The sequence below is a fragment of the Crinia signifera genome, chromosome 6 (assembly GCF_055691185.1).
Source record: "Crinia signifera chromosome 6, ASM5569118v1, whole genome shotgun sequence".
NCBI classification, from domain to species: Eukaryota; Metazoa; Chordata; class Amphibia; order Anura; family Myobatrachidae; genus Crinia; species Crinia signifera.
Genome location: NC_139222.1, coordinates 129,291,952 through 129,314,250, shown reverse-complemented (window position 1 = coordinate 129,314,250; position 22,299 = coordinate 129,291,952). Strand labels below are relative to the sequence as shown.

The following is a 22,299-nucleotide window of genomic DNA, read 5'->3' as shown; positions in this document are numbered from 1 at the left end:
ATGCATATAAATGCATTGATCAGTGTTACCTTGATATTCCAATGAAAACCTGTAAAATTATCTATCAAGTTTAATTATTTTTTCATCCCCTCGCCACAGTTATAGCCCAGGGCCATCTCAACAGCAGATGAGGCCCCGGGCAAAACAATTCACTGGGGACCCACCCAGTGTATGATGCCGGGACTTGTACTGTAGTTCCCATAGCTGCAGTACATACGATACAACAAACTCCCCCCCCCCCATGTCCTCACCGATGGTTCAGATCTTCCTTTCTGCACTCAGATTCCGGTCTCCGGTGCCTGGCCCGCCGTCCCCAGGGCATGGAGCCTGGCCTCCTCCGCCGCCGGGTACGGGGTCTGCCGGATCCCCACTGTGTACACGGCCGGGTGCTCGCACAGCAGCAGTGTACCCGGGCCGCCCAGCTCCCGCACACAGCGCTGCTGAGCCCGCACAGCTCCTCCCGCGGCAGGTGGGCAGAAGTGGGGGAGAGGGAGAGAGACCGGAGAGCTCCCCCCATGCACGAGAAGACACCACGGAGCGACGACCTCCCCCCACACCCCAGGTTCTACATCGCTCGCACTGACACCCCTGGCCCCGCCGCTCAGCTGCAACCATGGGTGCTCCCTGGCAGGTAACTCACCTGCCAAGGAGTAGTGTTGGTCATGGACCCTTGAAATCCTCAGGCCCTTGGGCAACTGCCCATTGAGCCCAACTGAAAAGATGGCTCTGTTATAGCCACCTACTCAACACATAGCAGTAGCATACTGCCACTTTGTTTTTCTGATTGTCTCAGCCATCTGAAACAGTTTTGCAAGCACATAGCAGGCAGTATAAAGATCGTGTTTTTGTTATACTGTACCTCACTTGATATAATGGCATACATACAGATGGCCAGAAGTGGGGATGCTGGCGGTGAGAATACTGACGTCAGCATCCTGATGGTGAGAATCCCAACAGGGGACAAGAAAGTATTTCAAGAAAGAAATAGTTCTATGGGCCTTGTCACATTTCGTGAAGCACCAGCTGGAGTGTAGCGGAGGCTGGGTGCTTTAATATAAGGTTGTTGCATTAACCACAGAAGAGAGTAAAGCAATGAGATAAAATATAACCTTATTTAATGAAGATACTGCGGTACAGGTTGTAATAATGGCACAAGAATAATACTGTAGTTTCTGGAATGGTAAAGGTCAATGATATGCAATACTTTATTGAAGAAGTTGAAGATGCTTGGTAATTGAAAGAAGTATTGATGAATGGTTGAAGAATTGGATGATGACTTGAATGATTGAATGAAGATTGGATGATTGTAATTGGATGATTGGATGAAGATTGGATGATTGGAAGAATAATTGGATGGTTGGATGAAGATTGGATGATTGGAAGGATATTTGGATGATTGGAAGAATAATTGGATGATTGGGTAAAGGATTGGAGAATTGGATGAGGGAATGATGATGAAGTCTGAGTGACCTTGCTGAATAGGATGGTGGCTGTAGAACCAGGAGTAACCGTGGAGAATAACCGTCAGGAGTGAGGAGAAAGATAATACCCCTTTGGGGGGTTAACCTTACCCAGTCCATTTAGGGCTAACCTTATCCAGTCCGTTTATACCTGTGTACCACAGGTTCCGTGGTACACAGGTATAGCAGTGAGACGATCAGCAGGAATAGAGGATGACTTCACCAGAGGCGCAAGAACTGTAGGGAATGCTACAGACAGCCAGGAGTGAACAATGATGCATAGGGTTGGACATCATTGTACTGACTGCCGGTCTTACCCGGCATAAATCTTAGGGCTAGGCACAACACAGGGGAACTGGATAGCAGCCATGGTGGTCGTGACAGGCCTTATTCTAGTTCACTCTTTCTGACAAAATCCTTCTTAGATTGTAAAACTATGTGCACTGCAGGTGGGGCAGATGTAACTTGTGCAGAGAGAATTAGATTTGGGTGGGGTTTTACTTCAAAGTGAGATCTATATTGCAGTGTAAAAATAAAGCAGCCAGTATTTACCCTGCACAAAAACAAAATAACTCACCCAAATTGAATTCTCTCTGCACATTTTACATCTGCCCCCAGCAGTGCACATGGGGCCTTATTCTGGTCGATGCGTAAATTTCCGAATTCTTTCGGATGGCACAGAAATGTGCACCGCATTCACTCGGGTAATATGGGCGTCATTCGGAAGTACACAGGGGCGTAGTTTCAAAGTGGGCTAAACTGGCCGTAAACATGGGCGTACACAAGGGAGTGCACTAATTCTGGTAGGCGTGCATTCGGACAGAACACCGACTGCAAACGAACCAACAGGCAGGAAATATGCGGTCTTCATAAGCAAGTTTAATTTTGCGGACACCACTCGGTCATGCGCTAGGCATTCGGATCGCCCAATTAGTATGGCTGCCCCTGAATCACAGTCAGCTGAACACAATACAATCCACTCCTCTACTCATTACTCATTAATTACACTCTTTTCATTGCTTCAATTGGAACCATTGCAGCCTAAATGGACCATTACTAAACACACAAATAAATGCTGAAAGCACGGCTGCATTTTTTACACACATTTACACTGCAATTGATGACCAATAAAAACAATCCCTTTTTAATGAGGTAGCCTAATTGCATAAGTGTGTCATGTGTGTGATGTATGAGTTCCGATGATAGTAGTATGTTTTGTGGAAATACACCGCATCGGTGCGTACGGGCAGCTTCCCGTCCGTTCTGACGCTGTAAGACCGTGCAGAATATGTGTGTGTCCACCGCACACGCAAGGTTTGGATGTAGTCCGTAAACACGCCCTCTTCTTAAAGTGAAAGTCCGTCCAAATGAGGAGGACCTGTGGGAGTTTCTTCTTACAATGTCCGCACAGCGTGGCGTGAGGTCCGCTCCGAAAGAATTCGGAAATTTACGCACCAACCAGAATAACCTCCATGGTTTTGTCCATCTAAGAAGAATTTTGTCAGAAAGAGTGAACTAGATTAAGGCCCTATGTGAGATGATGAAGGATGAAACAGATACAGAATAAAACAATCATCTTTAGTGAGGACTGATGTCAGTGAGTTATGTAGTCAATTTTACTTTTTCATTTAATTTTTTCTTTCTGTCAGAAATGTCTGTCACACACCTGTGGCCTAGCATGGAGCTATGGAGAACATGCATTGTTAGGGTTTTCTGGGGACTGGACTTGGTTGAACCCTGCTATATTCTGTCTCATAAGGCCCCCATAAATCTGAGCCCCAGTTTCCCAAGTGGGACCACCAATTAATGTCCAACGACGGTTGGCCATCCATGGGGGAATTGCAAAAATACTTAATTGTAAAAATCACAGATGTTTTCAGTCAGGATCAGGGAATCAAGATTTTTAAACAACACAGCTCGGCAAGTATGTTTTCCTTGTGTGATAACTGTACTGTCTCTGCTGTATTGTTGCCTGCCTGGCTTTTGCGGTGACCAGTGGTGCCGCTGATGGCTGCCTAGGCGCTGTGCAGCTCGGCAGGTACATGTTCCCTGTGTGATAACTGTACTGTCCCTGCTTATATTGTTTCCTACCTGGCTGCTGCAACGACCAGTTGTGCCGCTGATGGCTGCCTAGGTGCTGTGCAGCTCAGCAGGTATGTGCCCCCTGAGTCTATCCAAGTCAAATTCCTAGTGTATGCAAGTATACATGGACAAAAAAGTTGATTCTGATGCAGAAATTTGCAGTCACCTGGCAAATTCTGGTTCGGATTAGGGTTTTGTACCCAGGACTAGGGGGTTGTTTGTTTTCACACACAAAAATCCCAGATGGATGTGTGTTCATGTACAAACACAGGATTTTGTGCTATCGTGAAAGGAGTACAACTGACAAATTTATATAAAAACAGTGACGTATCCAAGCTGAGTATAACAAACAGTCTGTTTATGATATTAGCCAGTCACATAATTAGCCTATTGAAGTGATACATCGTAACCTGCCTCCATTTCACCACTGCTACATATTTGTCTTTCTATATATTATCTAGCATTGTTTTCATATAACATTTATGCTGCTATCCATTTAGCCCCTATGTTGGCATCTTTATTAGCGATGCCTGCACTCTCTGCCTAGGTGCTGCCCCGGGTCAGTTAAGGCTAGAGCCACTCATAGCGGCACAGCAGGTCCTGCTGCACCACAAGGCTCCTATGTGGCCGCCCACAAGGATGGATTTCAGGAAGAACACATTCATTGCAATGTATATGTTCACACAGTGCGGCCACACACCTCTGAATGGGGCCCGCTTGGCTGCTATATGTGGCCCCAGCCTAACTCAGCTCCAGTGTGACCAACTGCCACTCGCTCTAACTGTTATTTGCATACCGCATGACACCATTCAAGTGACACCCTCTTATAAATTTATAAAAACAAATCTATACAAATGTGTTTTTATAAATGAATCATATTTTTATTGAAGCATATGCATCATAACCATTTATGCAGTTGACAAATATAGCACCTATTGAACATTGCTTGGTACAAATACATTACAATACTACAGATTTATTTTTTATTAATTGATGAGCGTTTCTAAGTGATGAGCGGTCTGTTCCACTATGCACTGCAAAGGTTTGCATAGTGTTTATTTCTTCTTTTAATGTGAACTTCAATATGGGGGGTACATAGAAGGATCAAAACAGTGGAGGGGATGGGGCAACTTTTCAATGCTAATGCTCAGACTGTCACCCACATTAGAAAAATATTAGATTCCAGGGGATATTATTTAATTTAACCTGCTTATCAAGTCTTATACCCCTTTAAATCGCCAAAATAACCTGGGTCGGATCCCGGGCCTGACCCCTCCTTGCTACTGTGTAATGCAATTTTATGCATTTAAATTGTGTTCTCAGCAGTAGGTTGTGAATCAGATTTATTCCTAGAAACAATAATTAGCAAAAGGCTATTGCTTTTAATAAATAACATTTTTTTTAACTCAAGTTTTTTAATTGAATTTTGATCATTTAACAAAAACAAATAACAAAACCCAATGAAAAAAAGTAGCATATACATCCCAAGAGGCATAATTATAGGTAAACCTCTCTAGTATAATTTAAGAATGAATAAGATAAATCTTAACATATACATATAGGAAGTGAAAAGTCATATAATACATTTACTTTTAATGGTGTTTTATAAATGTATGTTCATCAACCTGTCTGCCCACCTCCCTCATAGGAGCTTTCATCATCTTCTTGGTCATCAGCCAAGGGTATCCTTGTCTGCTTAGGCTCAGGAAGATTTAAAAGGCTGTGTACACCTCCCGCTTTACCAGTTCTCACATCATGATATCTTTACAGGCAGCGAGGGCTGAATTGCAGCCAGAAGGTTGATGGGCGCTTCCCCCACAGTGCATTCCATATTAGACTAGTAAAACACCCGATTGATGATTTTAGAAGATGGAAGTTTGAATAAATAAACTGTGCACATGTTACACAGCAGACCAATAAGTTTACTGGTACAGGCAAGTACCAGTAAACTCCTATTGGTCAGCTGTGTAACATGTGCATGACCATTGTGGCAACCCTTCTTAGACCATAGTTTGTTTTATTGTGCTTTAGCCTTCCAAAATGGCTTTAGTCTGGTACAGCAGCCTGTACAGCCACTGATCATCAATCCACTCCTCCATCTTACTGTATACCTGTATTCATCTGCTCCCATCAATGGCAATGCTGCTGTACATCCTTATAATAAGGTGTTTTTTTTTTTTAAACTGAAATTGATGGTTCCTAAGTTATTGTCACATACAAGTCCATTTTTGATCATTTTCACAACTGAGTAAAAAAATGCATGTACAGGTGGAGCAGCTCTCATTAGAGCTGCTCCTGGCAATTTTATCGCCAAGTGCAGCTGTTCACTTTCCATCAGAAGGGGGCGGAGAAGACACTCGCACTCCCCGTTCTGACGGAGCCCGCCGATGCCCTCCGCTGCCTCCCCGCTGCTCCCCCATCCTCCCCATAGCTACCTGCACTTCCTGGGCAGGGATTTCGCTCCCCGCTGCCATTTGACTGGGACGTGTGTGAAACGCTCGCAGGTCCCCGTCAGATGGAGTGCATTTCCGCCAGCGTGTGCCAGCCCAGAGAACCTGCCAATTCCTTGAGCTGAATGAGAGGCTGTCCATCTGTACTGTGGGCTCTTTATTATAGATCTCCCTATTTATTTTTTCATAAGAATAGAACCATCCACTTAGCCTAACAGGGGTATACAATTACATACGTTAATTTTTTGGCTGAAAAATGGCCCATTTTTGGCCTATAACATATGGGATCTGGGAAGAGTATCCAGACCCACGTGTTAATGCCAGATAACTAAAATGTTTTTGTGGATTATGCACATGAAGCATAATCCCCAATAATTGCTGGCATCAGGGGTTTATTAGATAACCCCCAGTGAATCCATTATCTTCAGTAAATTGTTACTGATAATTGGACACCTCCTAACGTGGTTTGTAAATTCTACTTAAATTAAGAAATTTTTGCATTGGGTCTGAATCGGCCTTCAGACCCAATAGCGGAGGATAGAATTCGCTAAAAAGCAAGTTTTAGCGAACGCCTGCACCTCCTCGCACGCCGATTTCCCTGCACACATGAAAATGGATGTTTAGGATGTGGGCCAAATCATTGACATCTGCTGCCAACTACCCCCCCCCCCCTGCACCTGCGTCACTGGCGAATTTCGATGGGAATGCCCAGCATTTTCATGGGTGTTCCCATGGGCATGCCCCCCACCCGCACTGCTGTGTGCGAACAGCTGGCGAATAATCAATTAGCTGTGGCCATACGCACAACGCGGCTGCACATGCGCAGAAATGTTTATGTGCATGCGCAGTCGCTAAACATATCTTCCCTATGCAAGCGTGCAGGGGAGCGATCAAACTAGACTAAGGGCCTTGATATGTTTCTTGCACATTTAATTGCATTTATTTTATGTTTATTTCAGTTAAAGATATCAGCATAATGAGCATGGTTTCCAAAGCCATCAGTGGATATCTTAGTGGTTACATCTCTTCACCAGCAGGAAGTCGTCGTCTGTTGCGTCAGGACTTCCACTGTGCTGGTTTAATGGAGTTGAGGAAAGATGCTCCCATTCTTCAACACTACAGAGCTTTAGGTAAAGAGTAAACATCAAACTTGGGTGCACAGATTTTTTGGTATTACAGTATCATATATTCAAATTGTTTATTGCATTTATTTGTATGGTGGATTCATGAACTTGGGCACTTCAGAAATTCTGACGGAAGTCCTGACTCCTTGCCGCTTATACCCCCTTGTAATTATTTTTCTGAATGCCTTGTGTCTGTTTTATGTACTGTGTAGGACAGTGTTACTTATTAGTTTCTTTTATATGATTTTTGTTCGTTTTCAGTTATCTTCTTCTGCCAGCATTTTGCAGTGTCTCAAAGACAGCTTAATAGGATAAGTGTTCTGTACGCGTGTTGATGACTGTGTGCACAAATCTCTCTAACTTAAGAATGATGTCTTGCATCAAGGATAAGAGAGGTGTAGATGCATGCCGATGATGAGGGTGAACACTTTTATCCCCAGATAAATGGAGGTTGTGTGGTTGCATAGCTGAAGTTGAGTCTGTATAAGGGATGGCCATTGATGGTTTATGGCCGATGTTGAATACTTTTGCCATCGATTGGGGAGAACCCTCCATCAATGGCACAGAAAAACCAATGTTTTGCTTGTGTTTTTTTTTTTTTTTTTCAAAGTTCTGGGACAACTTAACCCCCGCGTAGCCCCGCCCCCATTATTTTATTGGCCCACAGGCCAATCAGTCAAACAAATTGATGACCATCAATAGGTAAAAATATTGATGGTCATCCTTAGCATATTTTAACATTATCTATGGTTACCTGCACTATTGCCATCTATGGCAACCATCGATGGCAACAATGGCCATCCCTAGTCTGTATACAGCACAAATCTGCATGCATGTCCAAACACATAAAGCATCTGCAGGCCTATATTGTGTGCATTTCTCCTTCTCTCAGACCTGTCTGTCATATCTGTAAGACAGTTTACATGCACAACTCTCTCTCCACACTGGTGATGAAGAGTAGTGCTGAGCTGCTTTTGCTTATTGCATGTACAGCAACTTTAGCTGGAAGACAATAGAGAATCCTTTATATATCCTACACATTGAAAAAAAGACATTTAATTTTGGGATTATTTTTCATTTATGTTCTTTGGTGTTTTGTCTGTGTTTGCCACATTCTGGCATTTTTCTTTTGTGCTTCAATTCGTCAGAAAAAAACAACAACAACTCAACAAGGATTTACTGCTGTCAGATAACGAACCATATAAAAAGGTATACAATTTGGCCAAAACTTCTATGGAGTTCCAAACACTAACTAAAAATTATACAAATTATTTGAATCATTTTTATAAGGCTAACCTTCAGGAGGTGCAGATTAAGGTATCAATAGGACTTACATATCTCAAGGCCAGCAAAATGTATCAGTGACGCAAAAATGATTGTTTGAAATGTAATAGAGATAATGCCTTTTCATGGAACAACTTTTGGGAATGTGCCATGTTTGATGGGGATTTCAACACAATGTTATTGTTACAAAACTGCTTTTAGGCTTACATTGCGAAAACATACAATACATATGCTTTCCTTAAACATTGAAAATGTAATTTCTTTGCTGTCCTTCCGGCCTGTTACTAATGTTGAACTAATCCTGACAGTGGCCAAGAAAGTGAAATAGGCTTCTTCTCCCACCCCCATTTCTTAATGATGTCAAGATAGAATTGTTACACACCATGGGCCAAATGTAATAGGGTGAGAGTTTCAGAAAGAGAGATTTGGGGAGAGTTTTCCCCTTTTTTTAAAGCAGCAATCAATTACACTGCAAAACCAGGTTGATTTTGCCATGTAATTGATTGCTGCTTTAAAAAACATGGGAAAACTCTCCCAAAATCTCTCACTTTCTGAAACTCTCACCCTATTACATTTGGCCCCATGTATTTTGTATGTAGTTTCAGACTACACATTTCTAAAATGAGTTTAAATGTGTGAGTTCTATTAATTGGGGGCTTATATTGAATCCCTTGTTACAGTCTCATCTGATGAAAATACACAATTTGTAGAATTGTGTAATATCTACATAGATGGTATAATGCAATTAATATTGGGATGTTTGTGCATCTATTTGCCACCCCCACCATTCTATGGAGTCAATCCAGGAAGGTGCCAAGGGTGCATTGTTCTGTTGCTGGTAATGGCAATCAAACTCACACACTTCGCAGGCTGAATTTTTAAAAATTACTTGGAGCCCTATGTGGCAGCGAGCACTTTTGGGCAAATTCATGGAGCTGTAAATTCTGTCCGCTGCTGCGACTCGCACCCGCAAGATCATGACATATAATTGTAATGATGCCTTTATTTGTAGCAAAATTGTTACAGATATGACTCAAATTTTGTTTTACACCAGTTGACTCATTTGATTTGTTCCCTATTTTTTGTTTGTTAAAATTAATTTAATTTATTTTTCTAGTTGAAGGGGTTTTGACCATATTGTGCAACTCAATATGTCTGTGCTTTTTCCATTGAGATGGGTGAACACCATTGTATTTCTTGTCTGTATTGTACCTTTACTTGTACCTTGTACAAGTGTCTCATAAATAGGCTAGAAGTGAACTTTGTGAGTTCATTGTTGTCTATTATTTTGCAAAATATTGAATATAAAGAAAAAAGTTAATCAGGTTTTGATGCTGTCAATCTTATTTCAGTGAAGAGGCAAACAAAAGATTGCATTGGTGTGCACTTCAGTGGATAATAAATCAATTTGATGATGAAACACATATATGTTTATTAGAAATGATAAAATGCAATCTAATTTAAAAAAATATATATGGAATAAAATCTTCTGTCTAAGCGTATCAGTTGATTTACAGAAACACTATGTAGTTATTGGTAAATTCTCAAGAAACTTCAGATCCAATTGTTCGGTGTGCATTTAACACCTTTGCTTGCCTGGCGCTGGGTTTATTGGTCCAGTAGTTTCAAATATTGTGCTGGTCATAGCTAAAGGGCCAAACTGCACTACAAGTCCAGCTTACTTATATCCCTCATGTTGCTTTGTGGCAGGTTCACTTAATTTTTGTTCATTTGAACCTTATCATGGAAGACAATATCTTTTGACACCTGCTATGACCAGAAGAGTCTCTGAGTTAGGGGCTCTCAGTTTCAGATCTTCATATATCTTTTTCACAGTACAGGAAGTTTGGTCTGTTCTGTTCCTGTAGGCCACTTATTCACCATTCATGCCTTTCACTACATTACATTGATAAGATATGGATAACAAAAATTGTCTTCAGATGGGAAAGAAAAAAAGTGATTTTTGTCCTTACATTACTTGTATTTACATTAATTCTTTTTTACAAAGTCCATTGAGGCATATGGTCACCCACCCAATTTGCACTGATTTATCCTTTTCTCAAGTTATATTTTAGAAACAACAAAACAATGTCCTTTTTGTTTGTTCGTTCGCTTATAGAAGTTCTGGACACTTATTCCAACAAGAAAAGTTGATGCAATGATATCATTTTTGTGTTAAAATGTTAACAGTAGAAACCTCTTTCATTTCTACCTACAGGTATGTCTCAAAAACAGTGTAGGCTTAGGCCAGGTGCACATTGAAATGACAAATCATGCTGATCGTCTGGTGTGTACCCTTAATTGCATGTTCTCGCAGACTGCTTATGATATCATTTGATTGTCTGTGCTGGTTTGACCCAAGGGAGCACAATTGTGGGTACACACTGCATGAGTTTGCTGAAAACTACAGATTTTGGCAGTATCGTTGTAGTGTGTAGCCAGCCTGATAGAGATAAGTAAGTGGCTTATGAATAGGTATAAGGAGATTTCTTATGGAGAACTGGGTCATATTCTTTCTCGACTGCAATCCTAGAATAAGCTGCATTTTATTGGGAGTGTTCAGTTGCATATGGAGATAAAATAGAGGGCCAGAGTTTAAACAGCTTAAATGCTCCCATAATGCTATTGCAACCTGCAGCTAAAATATGTTATCTGCAGATACAATAAGTAGAGAACATAATGGGGGTGACTAATCTAGAGAGTTTATCTGATTACAATTTTTGTCACCAGACATAAAATTAGTTTCCCTGTGAGGTTAAATTGGCTACTATCAAGCTGGATAGTTTTATTTTAGCTTCCTCTTGGCAAACACAAATGGAATTTTTAAAAGGTTGAACCTAATTTCCATGGTTTTTTTCCCCCAACCATACTTTATTTATCTGAACAATATAAATACATGTGCTTTGCTGTGGTAAGACCAGTATAAATCAGCTAATAACAAAGTTACATTTTCTAATAACAAATATGTTTGATATATATTTCTGACTTGAATTAGATCTTCTCCTTCGAGACCACTGGCAAGTAAAGGTTTGATTGTTAGACTTTTATTCTGCTTTGAAAGATGATTGCTATGATTGAATTGGTTTCTAGGTCATCTCTCCTGAGCTCTGGGTTAATAAAACAGCATGCTTCCTAATTTAAGCTCTCAACTTGGCAGAGAAAGTAGATGAAGAGCGTATTGCCCATTACCTGTTGTGTGAACATTTGGTATTTGTCAGTGTGACACTGGCTTCTTTTCTGTTCTTGAAAAACAACAATCGCTATTTAACATTTTATAGTTAACAGACTTATGACAAAGTGCAATATTTAACTTTAATAGTGTTTTCTGTTCAACACCAATGATCAAAAGGAATTGCATAATACTTTTTCAAAGAGCACCAACAGGGCAGTCAGTGTTCTTTATGATAATGGTTAGAACTTTTCCTATGCTCTACACCAGTGGTGGGGAACCTCAGGCCCAGGGGCCGCATGTGGCCCCCGTAGCCGGTCTGAGCAGCCCGCCCACCTTCCTGGCAGCTTTGCCCAGAGTCAAGTACAGGGGAATTCGCACGAGAGGTCGGTAGTTCTCGCGAGATTCCTCTTATCAACAGCAGCCGGAGACTGACAGTCCTTTTTAGGGGCAGAGCGTGGGACGGCTGCAGCAGGACAATTTGTAAGAGAAATTTTTATATATGGTCCCCGAAGGATTTTTTCCCTATACAAACGGCCCTTGGCACAAAAAAGGTTCCCCTCCCCTGCTCTACACAATACCACTAATAAAATGATTTCTGTCTTTATCATGAGGATACATTGCTTTGAGGCTGTAAGCTCCTATACCTTGGATTTTATCTCAAAATGCAAATGCCTTTTTAGCTGCACACTCTGTTAATATATAATGTGAGGAAATCTGGGTAAGGATGCCCTCTCCTGGGGTAGATGGGCACGTCCAAACAGTTTTTGTGCAATCTAGCCGTAGCTAGTTTTAAGGCCCCCATACATTACTGCGACTTCTCTGAGAGTCTTTTTGCATGCGATATATCGCATATGGTTCTTTTGCAAGTGATATATGGCATGCAATCATAGCAAGTGCTGACAGAGGCTGTCAGATCCAACAGATTCTACTTGCAGCACTTGCGATCTAAGGGCTCCTATCCGATGCCCCTGGGACCACGAATCGGATCTAAAACACATGCAAATTACCCAATTACACCATATTTCTCGGGCTGATGCATCGGAAACAGGTGGAATCATTGAAAGTGTATGGCCAGCTTTATTCAGCAGTATAAAAAGAAAACAAAAATAAATCCTAGCCTATCTGGGCACAAACCAAACATAATATATTCCCTCTAACAGAGTGAATGCCCTTACCACAAACACAGACAGTTGCAAAGTACTTAGTCAGTAAATCTGTTTAGCAAGGTAGTGAGACCCTGAGCCAAGCTACTCAACTTATATCAGCCTTTTACAAGTACAGGTACCGTTTGCTCTCAGGCTAAAGACCTAAAATCCCAAAATGCACTTTATGGCTGAACCCTCACTTCTCATTCCTCACCCCTCCCAATTCACCAGGACCCTTTATCCGGCTTTTACTAAAAGCACAAACTCTACTCAAGTATGTTTAGCAGAAACAGAAATTTCCTGTTGGTTTAAATCATATAGGACAAAAACCTGGGACAAACATATATTCTGTTTATCACGTTATCGGTTCCTTTATCACAGTATATATGAACTTTCTATATATTATTTAGAATATAGTATCATAAATAGTATTTTTTTGCTTTAAAAAGACTGTCTCCTGCATATCTTTCATTCATTTTTATAGTGCAATTTTAGCACTGCTACTATCCATTCTGTTTTATAGCTGGTCTACAACTGTAAATTTGATCATTTGGTATCATGGTTACAGTTGCATTGCTAGTGCACATAAAATGCCTTAACCCTTGGAGTCAGTGGCGTAACTATAGAGGGTGCAGGGGATGCAGCTGCTATGGGGCCCGGTGGCTTGGGGGGCCCCAAATGCAAACCCCTGCACCCTCTAAGAAAAAACATTTTTTTTCTTATTTTTATTTACAGCTGCCATCGGCGATACCCAGCCCGCTCAATTAGGTCCACAGTGCAGGGAGGTGCAGGACTGAAGAGGCGCACTCATGCACTGATTATGCTGCTGCTGTTTTATGATCTACAGCTGCTGCTGCCTGCACATGTCACACTATGATTACAGGTAGCGGTGTGCCAGTGGCATGAAGAGCGAGTCCCAGCGCCAGAGTTAACAGGAGCCACCACCTGTTCCGGCTCCCGCACCTTCACCACGCGGCCACCCGGCTCCCATACCTATGTCCCGTGGCCTCCTGCACATTCATACCGTGGCTGCCTGCCCATACCAACCCTCGGCTCCCCACCTTGGTGCTGTGACTGCTCACCCCCTGCAGTACATGCAAGCCGGCCGTGCAGCACTTCCCTCCTGATATCTGCAGGCACAGACTGCAGGTAAGTCAGCACTTGCCTGCACTGTGCACTCATTCTTATCTTTCTTCAGGGATTAGTGAAAACAGGCAGCAGCCATCCCCATGTCTGTTCACTCCTGCTGCTCGACCCCCCTCTCCCAGATCGTTGCATAGCCCCCATAGTGTGCTCCCCTGTGGCCAGCTCCCCCTCCAGTAGTGCCCTGCCATAGCCCCATACCCTCTCCCCATAGTGTACACCCCTGTAGCCAGCTTCTCCTCATCTTTAGTGTTCTCCCCTATAGCCAGCCACAAACCCACACCCCATAGTGTGCTCCCCTCAGTGGCGTAAGTTCATCCCAGTTGCCCGGAGGCAAGATAAATATTGATGCCCCCCCTCACACACACACACACACACCACCTTATATAAATATTTGTATGCAAGTGTTTTTTATGTCTAATACAGGGTATTACACTTGCAAAAATTCTGTTTAAAATAAAGAGTTTGACATCTATGGTCCTGCTAGGAGGGTGAGTCACCGACAGAAGTGATATGACGTCTTTCAGTTAACTGATTTAGACTTGCAGGGGAGGAGAGGAGCCCCCTTGGGAGCAGGAGCCCAGCGGCAGATGACTCCATTGCCTCCCAGAGTTCAACCTCTGTGTATGCCACAGAGTAAGTCACAAATACAGATTTGATGTTGAGTACACTGAGGCACACAGATATGATAGGGAGGTGCGCAATGGAACACAGATATCAGGGTGGCATAGAGATAGGATGGTAAGTTATACTGGGGCATACAGATAGGACGGTAAGGTACATGGGGGCATACACTGGGGTATACAGATATGACGGTGAGGTACATGGGGGCAGCACAAAGGTGGAGCAGTTCCAGATATCATGGTGAAGTATACTGAGGCATACAGGAAATATGGTAAGGTACACTGGGGCATACACTGGGGAACACAGATAGGATGCTGACATACACTGGGAAACACAGATAGGATGCTGACATACACTGGGAAACACAGATAGGATGCTGACATACACTGGGAAACACAGATAGGATGCTGACATACACTGGGAAACACAGATAGGATCCTGACATACACTGGTGAACACAGATAGGATGCTGACATACACTGGGGAACACAGATAGGATGCTGACATACACTGGGGCTCACAGATAGGATGCTGACAAACACTGGGGCTCACAGATAAAATGCTGACATACACTGGGGAACACAGATAGGACTATGACGTACTGTACACGTACACGGTGCACATAGATATGAAGTTGACATATAGTGGGGCACACTGATAGGATGGTGAGATACCCTGGGGAATACAGACAGGACAGTGGTGTACACTAGGGCGTACAGACAGGATGGTGACGTACAATTGTCGGTACTTGTTTCCTAGCACGGCCACACCGATTTCCATCGGGGTGGTCGTGTCGGAAAAATTGCGTAGGTCGCATCGCATGCGATGCGACCGACGTGATTGACGCGATTTTTTAATTGAATCAAATGTGAATAAGGTCCCTGGGACCCGATTTTACATTAGATTCAATGTACAATATTCCCTACACCCCCAATTTGACACTCTCAACGCCACCCCACGATTGACGCGAACCCGAAGCATGGCGAGCGCAGCGAACCCGAAGCATGGCGAGCGCAGCGAGCCCGCGTGGGGCGGCGGTGCGCGTCCTCTGACCTTTTCATTTCCCTACTATCCACGTCGGCGTGGAGTTGAGAATATAAAGTGTGGCGAGCCACCGAGCCCGAAGCGTGGCGTGCCCGAGCGCAGCGAGCCCCGCGAGGGGCCGCGTATTACTTCACAGGTATACGCGTCCCCTCGCGGGGCTCGCTGCGCTCGCCACGCTTCGGTCTCGGTGGCTCGCTGCGCTCGCCACACTTTATATTCTCAACTCCATACCGACGTGGATAGTAGGGGAATGAAAAGGTTGGAGGACGCGCACCGCTGCCCCTCGCGCGCTCACTGCGCTCGCCACGCTTCGGGTTCGCGTCAATCGTGGGGTGACAACGGGGTCATATTGGCCCATTTCACATTGTTTCCTATGTGAGATGGACTTAATCAAGTCCATCTCATCTTGTGCCATTATAATGGCACAAGACCGACGCGATGCTCCCGATTTCAATGTTAAAAATTATTTTAACATTGAAGCCTATGGGGAAATCGCGGGCATCGCGTTGGTCGCGTCTGGGGCAATGTTAATGGCCGCGACCGACGCGATGCCCACGATTATGCCTTTGACGGAAAGATGGACCTGATTTAAAAGGAATTTGGGTCCATCGCGGGCATCGTGTACCTTAACTTTAAGGTACACGATGCCCGGTATTGTGGCCGTGATAAGAAACAAGTACCCAATTGGGTATTCAAAAAGGATGGTGAGATACACTTGGGCATACAGATAGCATGGAGATGTACACTTTTTTGGCACATGAGGGCACATCTGTGCATAGAGATAGAATAGTGACGTACATGGGGACATACAGATAAGATGGTGAGGTACATGGGGATATGATGGTAAGGTAGATGGGGCACGCACATAAGTAGGACAGTGAGGCACAATGGGGAGCACATAGATAGGACAGTGAGGTACACTAAGGCACACAGAGGATGGTGAGGTACAAGGGGTCATACAGGTAGGACAGTGAGAAACACACACTTTTCATGGTGCCATACACTGGTGCAGTGTGTATCGTGCACATGTGCAATAATCAGCAGGGTTGCAAATTCATTGTCCTGCAAATGGGACTGAATCAGGCCCAAAGGACAGTGAGGTACACTAGGGCACACAGACATCATGGTGAGGTGATGTATACTGGGCTGGGCATACTGAAAATACAGTAAGAGACACTAGAGCACACAGATAGCATGGTAAAGTACACCTGGGTAGGCTGCTGCTGCTGCAGCGTCTACCACCCTGCTTCTTCACTCACTGTCAATCACCTGGCCACCATCGCCCGTTGCTTCACCTCCCGGCTCTTCGTGAGAGACTGGATTGCTCGCTCCTGCAGCTGCTCACTCAGGCGCCGGCGGATGTCAGAGACTCCACTTCTGCGCAGAGAACAGTGAGCAGCCAGGTGACAGGGAGGAGCGGTTATGCGGCCGGCCACTGCGTACAAGGGGGGGAGGGGCACTTGCACCAGGTGGGGGGGGGGGACTCGCACCCGGCGCACGGCCGCCATATAAAAGAACTGTGGCACACAATTAAACATGTGAACAATGGAGGCAATGGAACCATCGCCCCCTTTAAGCCGGGCGCCTGGCCGCAGATGACTCCATTGCCTCCGGGAGTTCCGCCACAGGCTCCCCTATAGGCAGCCTTAACCCCCCCATCCCATAGTGTGCTCCCCTATAGCCAGCCCCAAACCCCACCCCTTAGTGTACGCCCCTACAGCCGGCCACAAACCCCTCTCCGTGTAGTGTGCTCACCTGTGGCCAGCAACCCCCCCCCCATAGTGTTCACACATTTAGCCAGCCCCATACCCCCCTCTCAATAGAGTCCTCCCCTGTAGCTGGCCTCATACCCCCCCTGCCCCATAGTGTGCTCCCCTGTAGCTAGCTACCAGACACCCTCTGTAGTCAACACAAACTTCTCTCCCCAACCACCCGCCTAATCCTAAAGGTGCCCATTCACTGCCTGCGTCGTCTCACAGCAGTGTACGGACACCCGACAGAGTGCGAGCCGCCGGGGCCTTCCCGGCGGCAGGGACACATGTGATCTGTTGTGATGGATCGCATGCATCCCTGCTTCCCGCCCACCTCGCCGCTGCCGGTCCGACCACCTGGTCGGGTCTGATTCGCACGGGACCGCACATCAGACCCGACGGCATGTCAGGTAGAGGCGATTTGGTCCAATTTAACGGGCCGATTGGTCGCAATCAGCCGACATCGGACCAAATCGCCTCGATGTATGGGGGCCTTTAGTCCACCACAGGTGCCTAAACCTAATCCCTCACACTTCCGGCCTATCGCTAAACTGCCCAAATACTTCAGATCAGTATGCCGACAGTGATGCCATTCCCTCCCATTCATCTATGCCTCCACCTCAACCTGTGTTCTAGTTAACTAGCGTCTCTCTTCGCATTCTCTCTCTCCCTGACTTTCTAGCTCTGTCTCATTCCCTTGTCTTCAAGGAAAACGCTCTCCCTCTCTAACTCGCTCCTATCTCTCTCCTCCTGACACTCTCTTACTAAAGGCTGGGGGGGGCCCTTTCAAGATTTTGCTATGGGGCCCACAAAGGTGTAGTTACACCCCTGCTTGGATGGCCAAGTAAATTTGTCAAAATTGGTGTGAAAATTGCTAAGCAAAATTTTTATACATCATAATGACGTGTAATGTTTACCTTGTATAGGAAATATATTTTCCTATTTTTACACATTTTTTATTTGAATTCATATAACAAATGTGAGTGACGCAGTCATTTTTAGATGATATTTTGCACTCATATTTTGTGCATCTCTCCCAGAGACATTGGCATTTTTAGCAGATATTTTTGCGCACTCAAAGGGTTAAGAAGCAAAGAAATGTTGCCACTCAAGGGTTAAGTAGCATTTATACTTCTCGACCTAAAGGTTTATCTATAGCACCCATTTTTGTAGTACTTACCCTCTGGAGTTCGGCAGCAGAAGTGCTGCTGAAATTGCCGTAAAAATAGTGTGGTGGCTAATCATACTTATTATTGCCATTTGTAATGCGCCACAGTGATCTATATCACCGAAAAGTTCATATTAATAGCTCCAAAGACTTCTACATCAGGGATCTCTAATAATTTATTTTAGAAGGGTAATTTTTACAAGACTTTTTGTAGGCTGAGGCAATCTGTAGAATGCATTGTCACTGTTCCTAGCCCTTAAATATTTCTGGGTTGTGGTAATATAAAAAAAAAAGAACAATGCAGGAAATAAACATGCTTTCTAATTGTGCCAAGTGCAAGAACAACCCTCCACATTCTGAGCTGCTGATATCCTTATGCACAGCATGTGTATGTACACTAAGTGCTGTGGTGATGAGAGACAGAAACAAATATGGGAAAGAAAGTGCATACTTGCAGATATAAAATAAACTTTAAGAATTATAATATATTGATTACTTCAAAAACCTAATAAGCTTTTAGATATAATTTCTCTTTGTTTCCCATTTACAGTTATCTTTTATGAATAACGTGTCTATGATTATGAGTATTTAACCATTAGAGGGATATATTAGGCATATATTATAGGCAGTAAATGTACCATTAGTCTTTTAACTCATTGCTAATAGTAGCGTAGACATAATAGAATAGGGCATTATTATTCTGTTATGCATTCGGACATTCCAGGCTCACTTTCACATGCTTATGCAATATTGTGTAGGAATGGATGTGAGTTTGGATGCTTTTTCTTAATACATTTGTTATTTTTCCGAGTATTGTTCTGAATAGCATACATTTCAACTACATTTTTCCCAGATCGTTTTCATAAATAATGTGCTATGCATTTTGGGGATTAAAGGCCTAGTATATATTTAATTCCCTCTCCTTTTTATTTTTTAAGAGCAATAATACCATACACAAACAGTGTTGTTTATTTGTAAACTGTAAGCAATAATTGTGGTGCAAAATGATTTCCTGTCACTTGGCATTGTATCCTTTTGAGGCTGAGCACAGGAAATAGAAATAAAAATCCTTGAGGGTGTTAGGAGGAAATTAAACTGTGACTTGTCATCCTTTTTTTTTTTATTTTATTTTTTTTTATAAGCCCAAACGAATTCTGTATCCTGTATTCTAATATTCCAAGCTTATACTGTATATCTGTATTATGACAGCATATGTGTGCTATACCTTTACAACACTGTCAAAGTGACTTGCAATACATTGCAGAGTAAAGCCAAGCTCTCGTTTCATAAGAAACATACTATAAAATGAGTATATATATATTGTCTAAACAGTATTGGGTAAATTTACTATAATTTGCGTTGGTTCTTGTTCGACAAATGCAAATTGGTAGTTTTCAAAACATGGTACAGTTTGTTCCAATACGAATGAAAATCACAGTAGAACACACCAAATCAATAGATCATCAGCAAAACTTAGCAGGGCTTTCCATAGACACCAATACATCATGGAAATTTACCAATATTTGATTCTATAAATACTGCCATGAATTCAGTCAGATCCATGCGGTGCTTCCTTGCCCTCCTAAATTTTGACTGTCTGTAAATACCCTGTTTGTTGTATCACTGTCTCCTTTGTAGAGCGCAAAGAAATATTCTGCGCTATATAACAAACTGTTAAATAAATAAATAATAAAAGTAAAAGAAATGTTTAAAAAAATGTTCAAAAAAAAACTGCGTGAGATCCCCCCTTCTAAGCATAAATAGCCCTGGGCTCTTTGAGTTGGTACTAGTTCTAAAAATACAGTGGGAAAAATGTAGGTTTCCCTGTATTTAACCCAGGGTTGCCCCAGAGAGGAGACTGTCAGCATCACTTCTGGGGGCGGGGCCTGATGGAGACATCATCAGTCCCTGCCCCCAGTGATGAAAATATGTGGGTCTCCGATGAGGGGCGGAGCTAAATATGCCGATTTGCTTATTTAGCTCCGCCCCTTCCGATGAAAAGGCGCGAATCGCGGCAATTTCAAGCTTTCAATTCCAGGTACATGAGGGGGGGGGGGGGAAGGGGACCACCGGAATCCGGGAGGGTTGCCCACCTTTCCGGGGGCCGGGAGGGGGACCCGATTTCCGGGATCCTCCCGGCCATTCCGGGAGGGTTGGCAACCCTGATTTAACCCTTTGAGTGCCAACGTTGCTGTGAGCGATCCTCAAAAGATCTGCTATAAATGCCAATACTGCTCACAGCGACTGCTCTTTTAGTACGAATAAAAACAAATTGAAAGTTTTTTTTATATTCAATAGTTTTTATTGTTTTATTTTGCGTAACAAAACAGAAATGAAAAACAAAAAAATGAAATAATAGCAGCCAGGACACATGAGACATGGTGGTATGAGGCAACATAGAAGTAATAATCTTGCAACCTTGTACAGGTGAAGAAGATGAATATTATCTAAAGATATGGAATATCCCTTAAAATAAAAAATAAACATAAATACACAAGCTCAATCATCCGAAGGCACAATTCGGGATCGAAATTACAATAGGGTATAATGAAACCCAGCTTTTTAGTACAGGATAGACTGATTATATACAGAAACAACTTGCAATAATAGATCAGAACAAAAATGTATACCTGGATACAAAAGAAAAGGGATTCAGCGCCAAGATATGAAAAACAGTGGGACAAAGGGTAGTTAGAAAGAAAGAAGATAGAATAAATGAAATAAAAGAAACACACCCTCAATTATGGGGCACGAGTCCAATTAAATGGTGGTGGACCGTCTGTGCACAGGGAGGTAAATGGTAAAAATAGTTTTGGACCTCGGCGACCTGTGTTTTAAGTTTTACGAATAATAAAACTATAAATATAAATATATAAAAAAGTATAAAGATTTAATACATCCAATGAGGGTTTAACAAAGAATACAAATACAAAAAAATACATAAGAAAGGGGTAGTAGATGCTTTAAAAAAAAAATCATAATGAAATACATATGACTAGATTTCATACATGGACTAAAAAAGAAGAAATAGAAGAAAGAACGCTTAGCTTTTTGGTGGAAAGTGAGGTAGGTATCAGAAGCTGCCCCAGCTACTGTAAATCTAACCCACTCCCTCCCCTTCCCACTCACCCAAGTAATGAAGGATATGTAGAGGGATATCTGACAGGGGATAAAATACTAATAGCCTTAGCAAGGCTAGGACCAGCTTTCCCACATTATAAGGATATATAAGGTGTCACAGCCCTCAAAGTCGAAAATTAATATAGCTCCATAGGTAATGAGTATACAGTTCTCATAAGTTTACATACCCTAGTAGAATTTGTGATTTTCTAGCCATTTGTCAGAGAATATGAATGATAACTCACAAACTTTTCTTTCACTCATGAACAACTGTGTTTACTCTTTTTAAATCATTATGACAAAATAAACTACCCAAATGACCCTGATCAAAAGTTTACATACCTCAGTTCTTAATACCGTGTATTGACCTCTTTAACATCAATGACAGCTTGAAGTCTTTTGTGGTAGTTGTGAATGAGGCTCTTTATTTTCTCAGATGGTAAAGCTGCCCATTCTTCTTGGCAAATTCTGCAATAAATGGCTTCACCCAACCGCTAACCATGAATAAAAGAAAAGTTTGTGAGTTATCATTCATATTCTCTGACAAATGGCCAGAAAATCGCAAATTCTGAGAACAACTGTAACATACTATGCTAGTATGTCATGCTAGACAGAATATACTTAACTCTGCATTCCTGCTACGTACAGGCTTACAAACTCACACATCACACTGTGAAATAAAAAACTTGGCATACAAAAAAAAAAAAAAACACAGCCGCAAAGTGAATACAA

General features: G+C 42.8%; 1 protein-coding gene across 5 annotated transcripts in view; it reads left to right on the top strand.

Annotated features, from left to right (window-relative positions):
* Positions 1–22,299, top strand: part of FBXO47 (F-box protein 47) — a 90,290-nt gene that overhangs the window by 18,147 nt on the left and 49,844 nt on the right. For 4 of the 5 annotated variants that reach the window (XM_083147154.1, XM_083147156.1, XM_083147151.1 and 1 more), the window contains exon 3: positions 6,952–7,122. The exons of the other annotated variant lie outside the window; for it this stretch is intronic. In XM_083147154.1, coding sequence (XP_083003280.1) covers positions 6,952–7,122 — 171 coding nt within the window. The remainder of the gene's footprint in view (positions 1–6,951; positions 7,123–22,299) is intronic. 5 annotated transcript variants of the gene reach the window in all.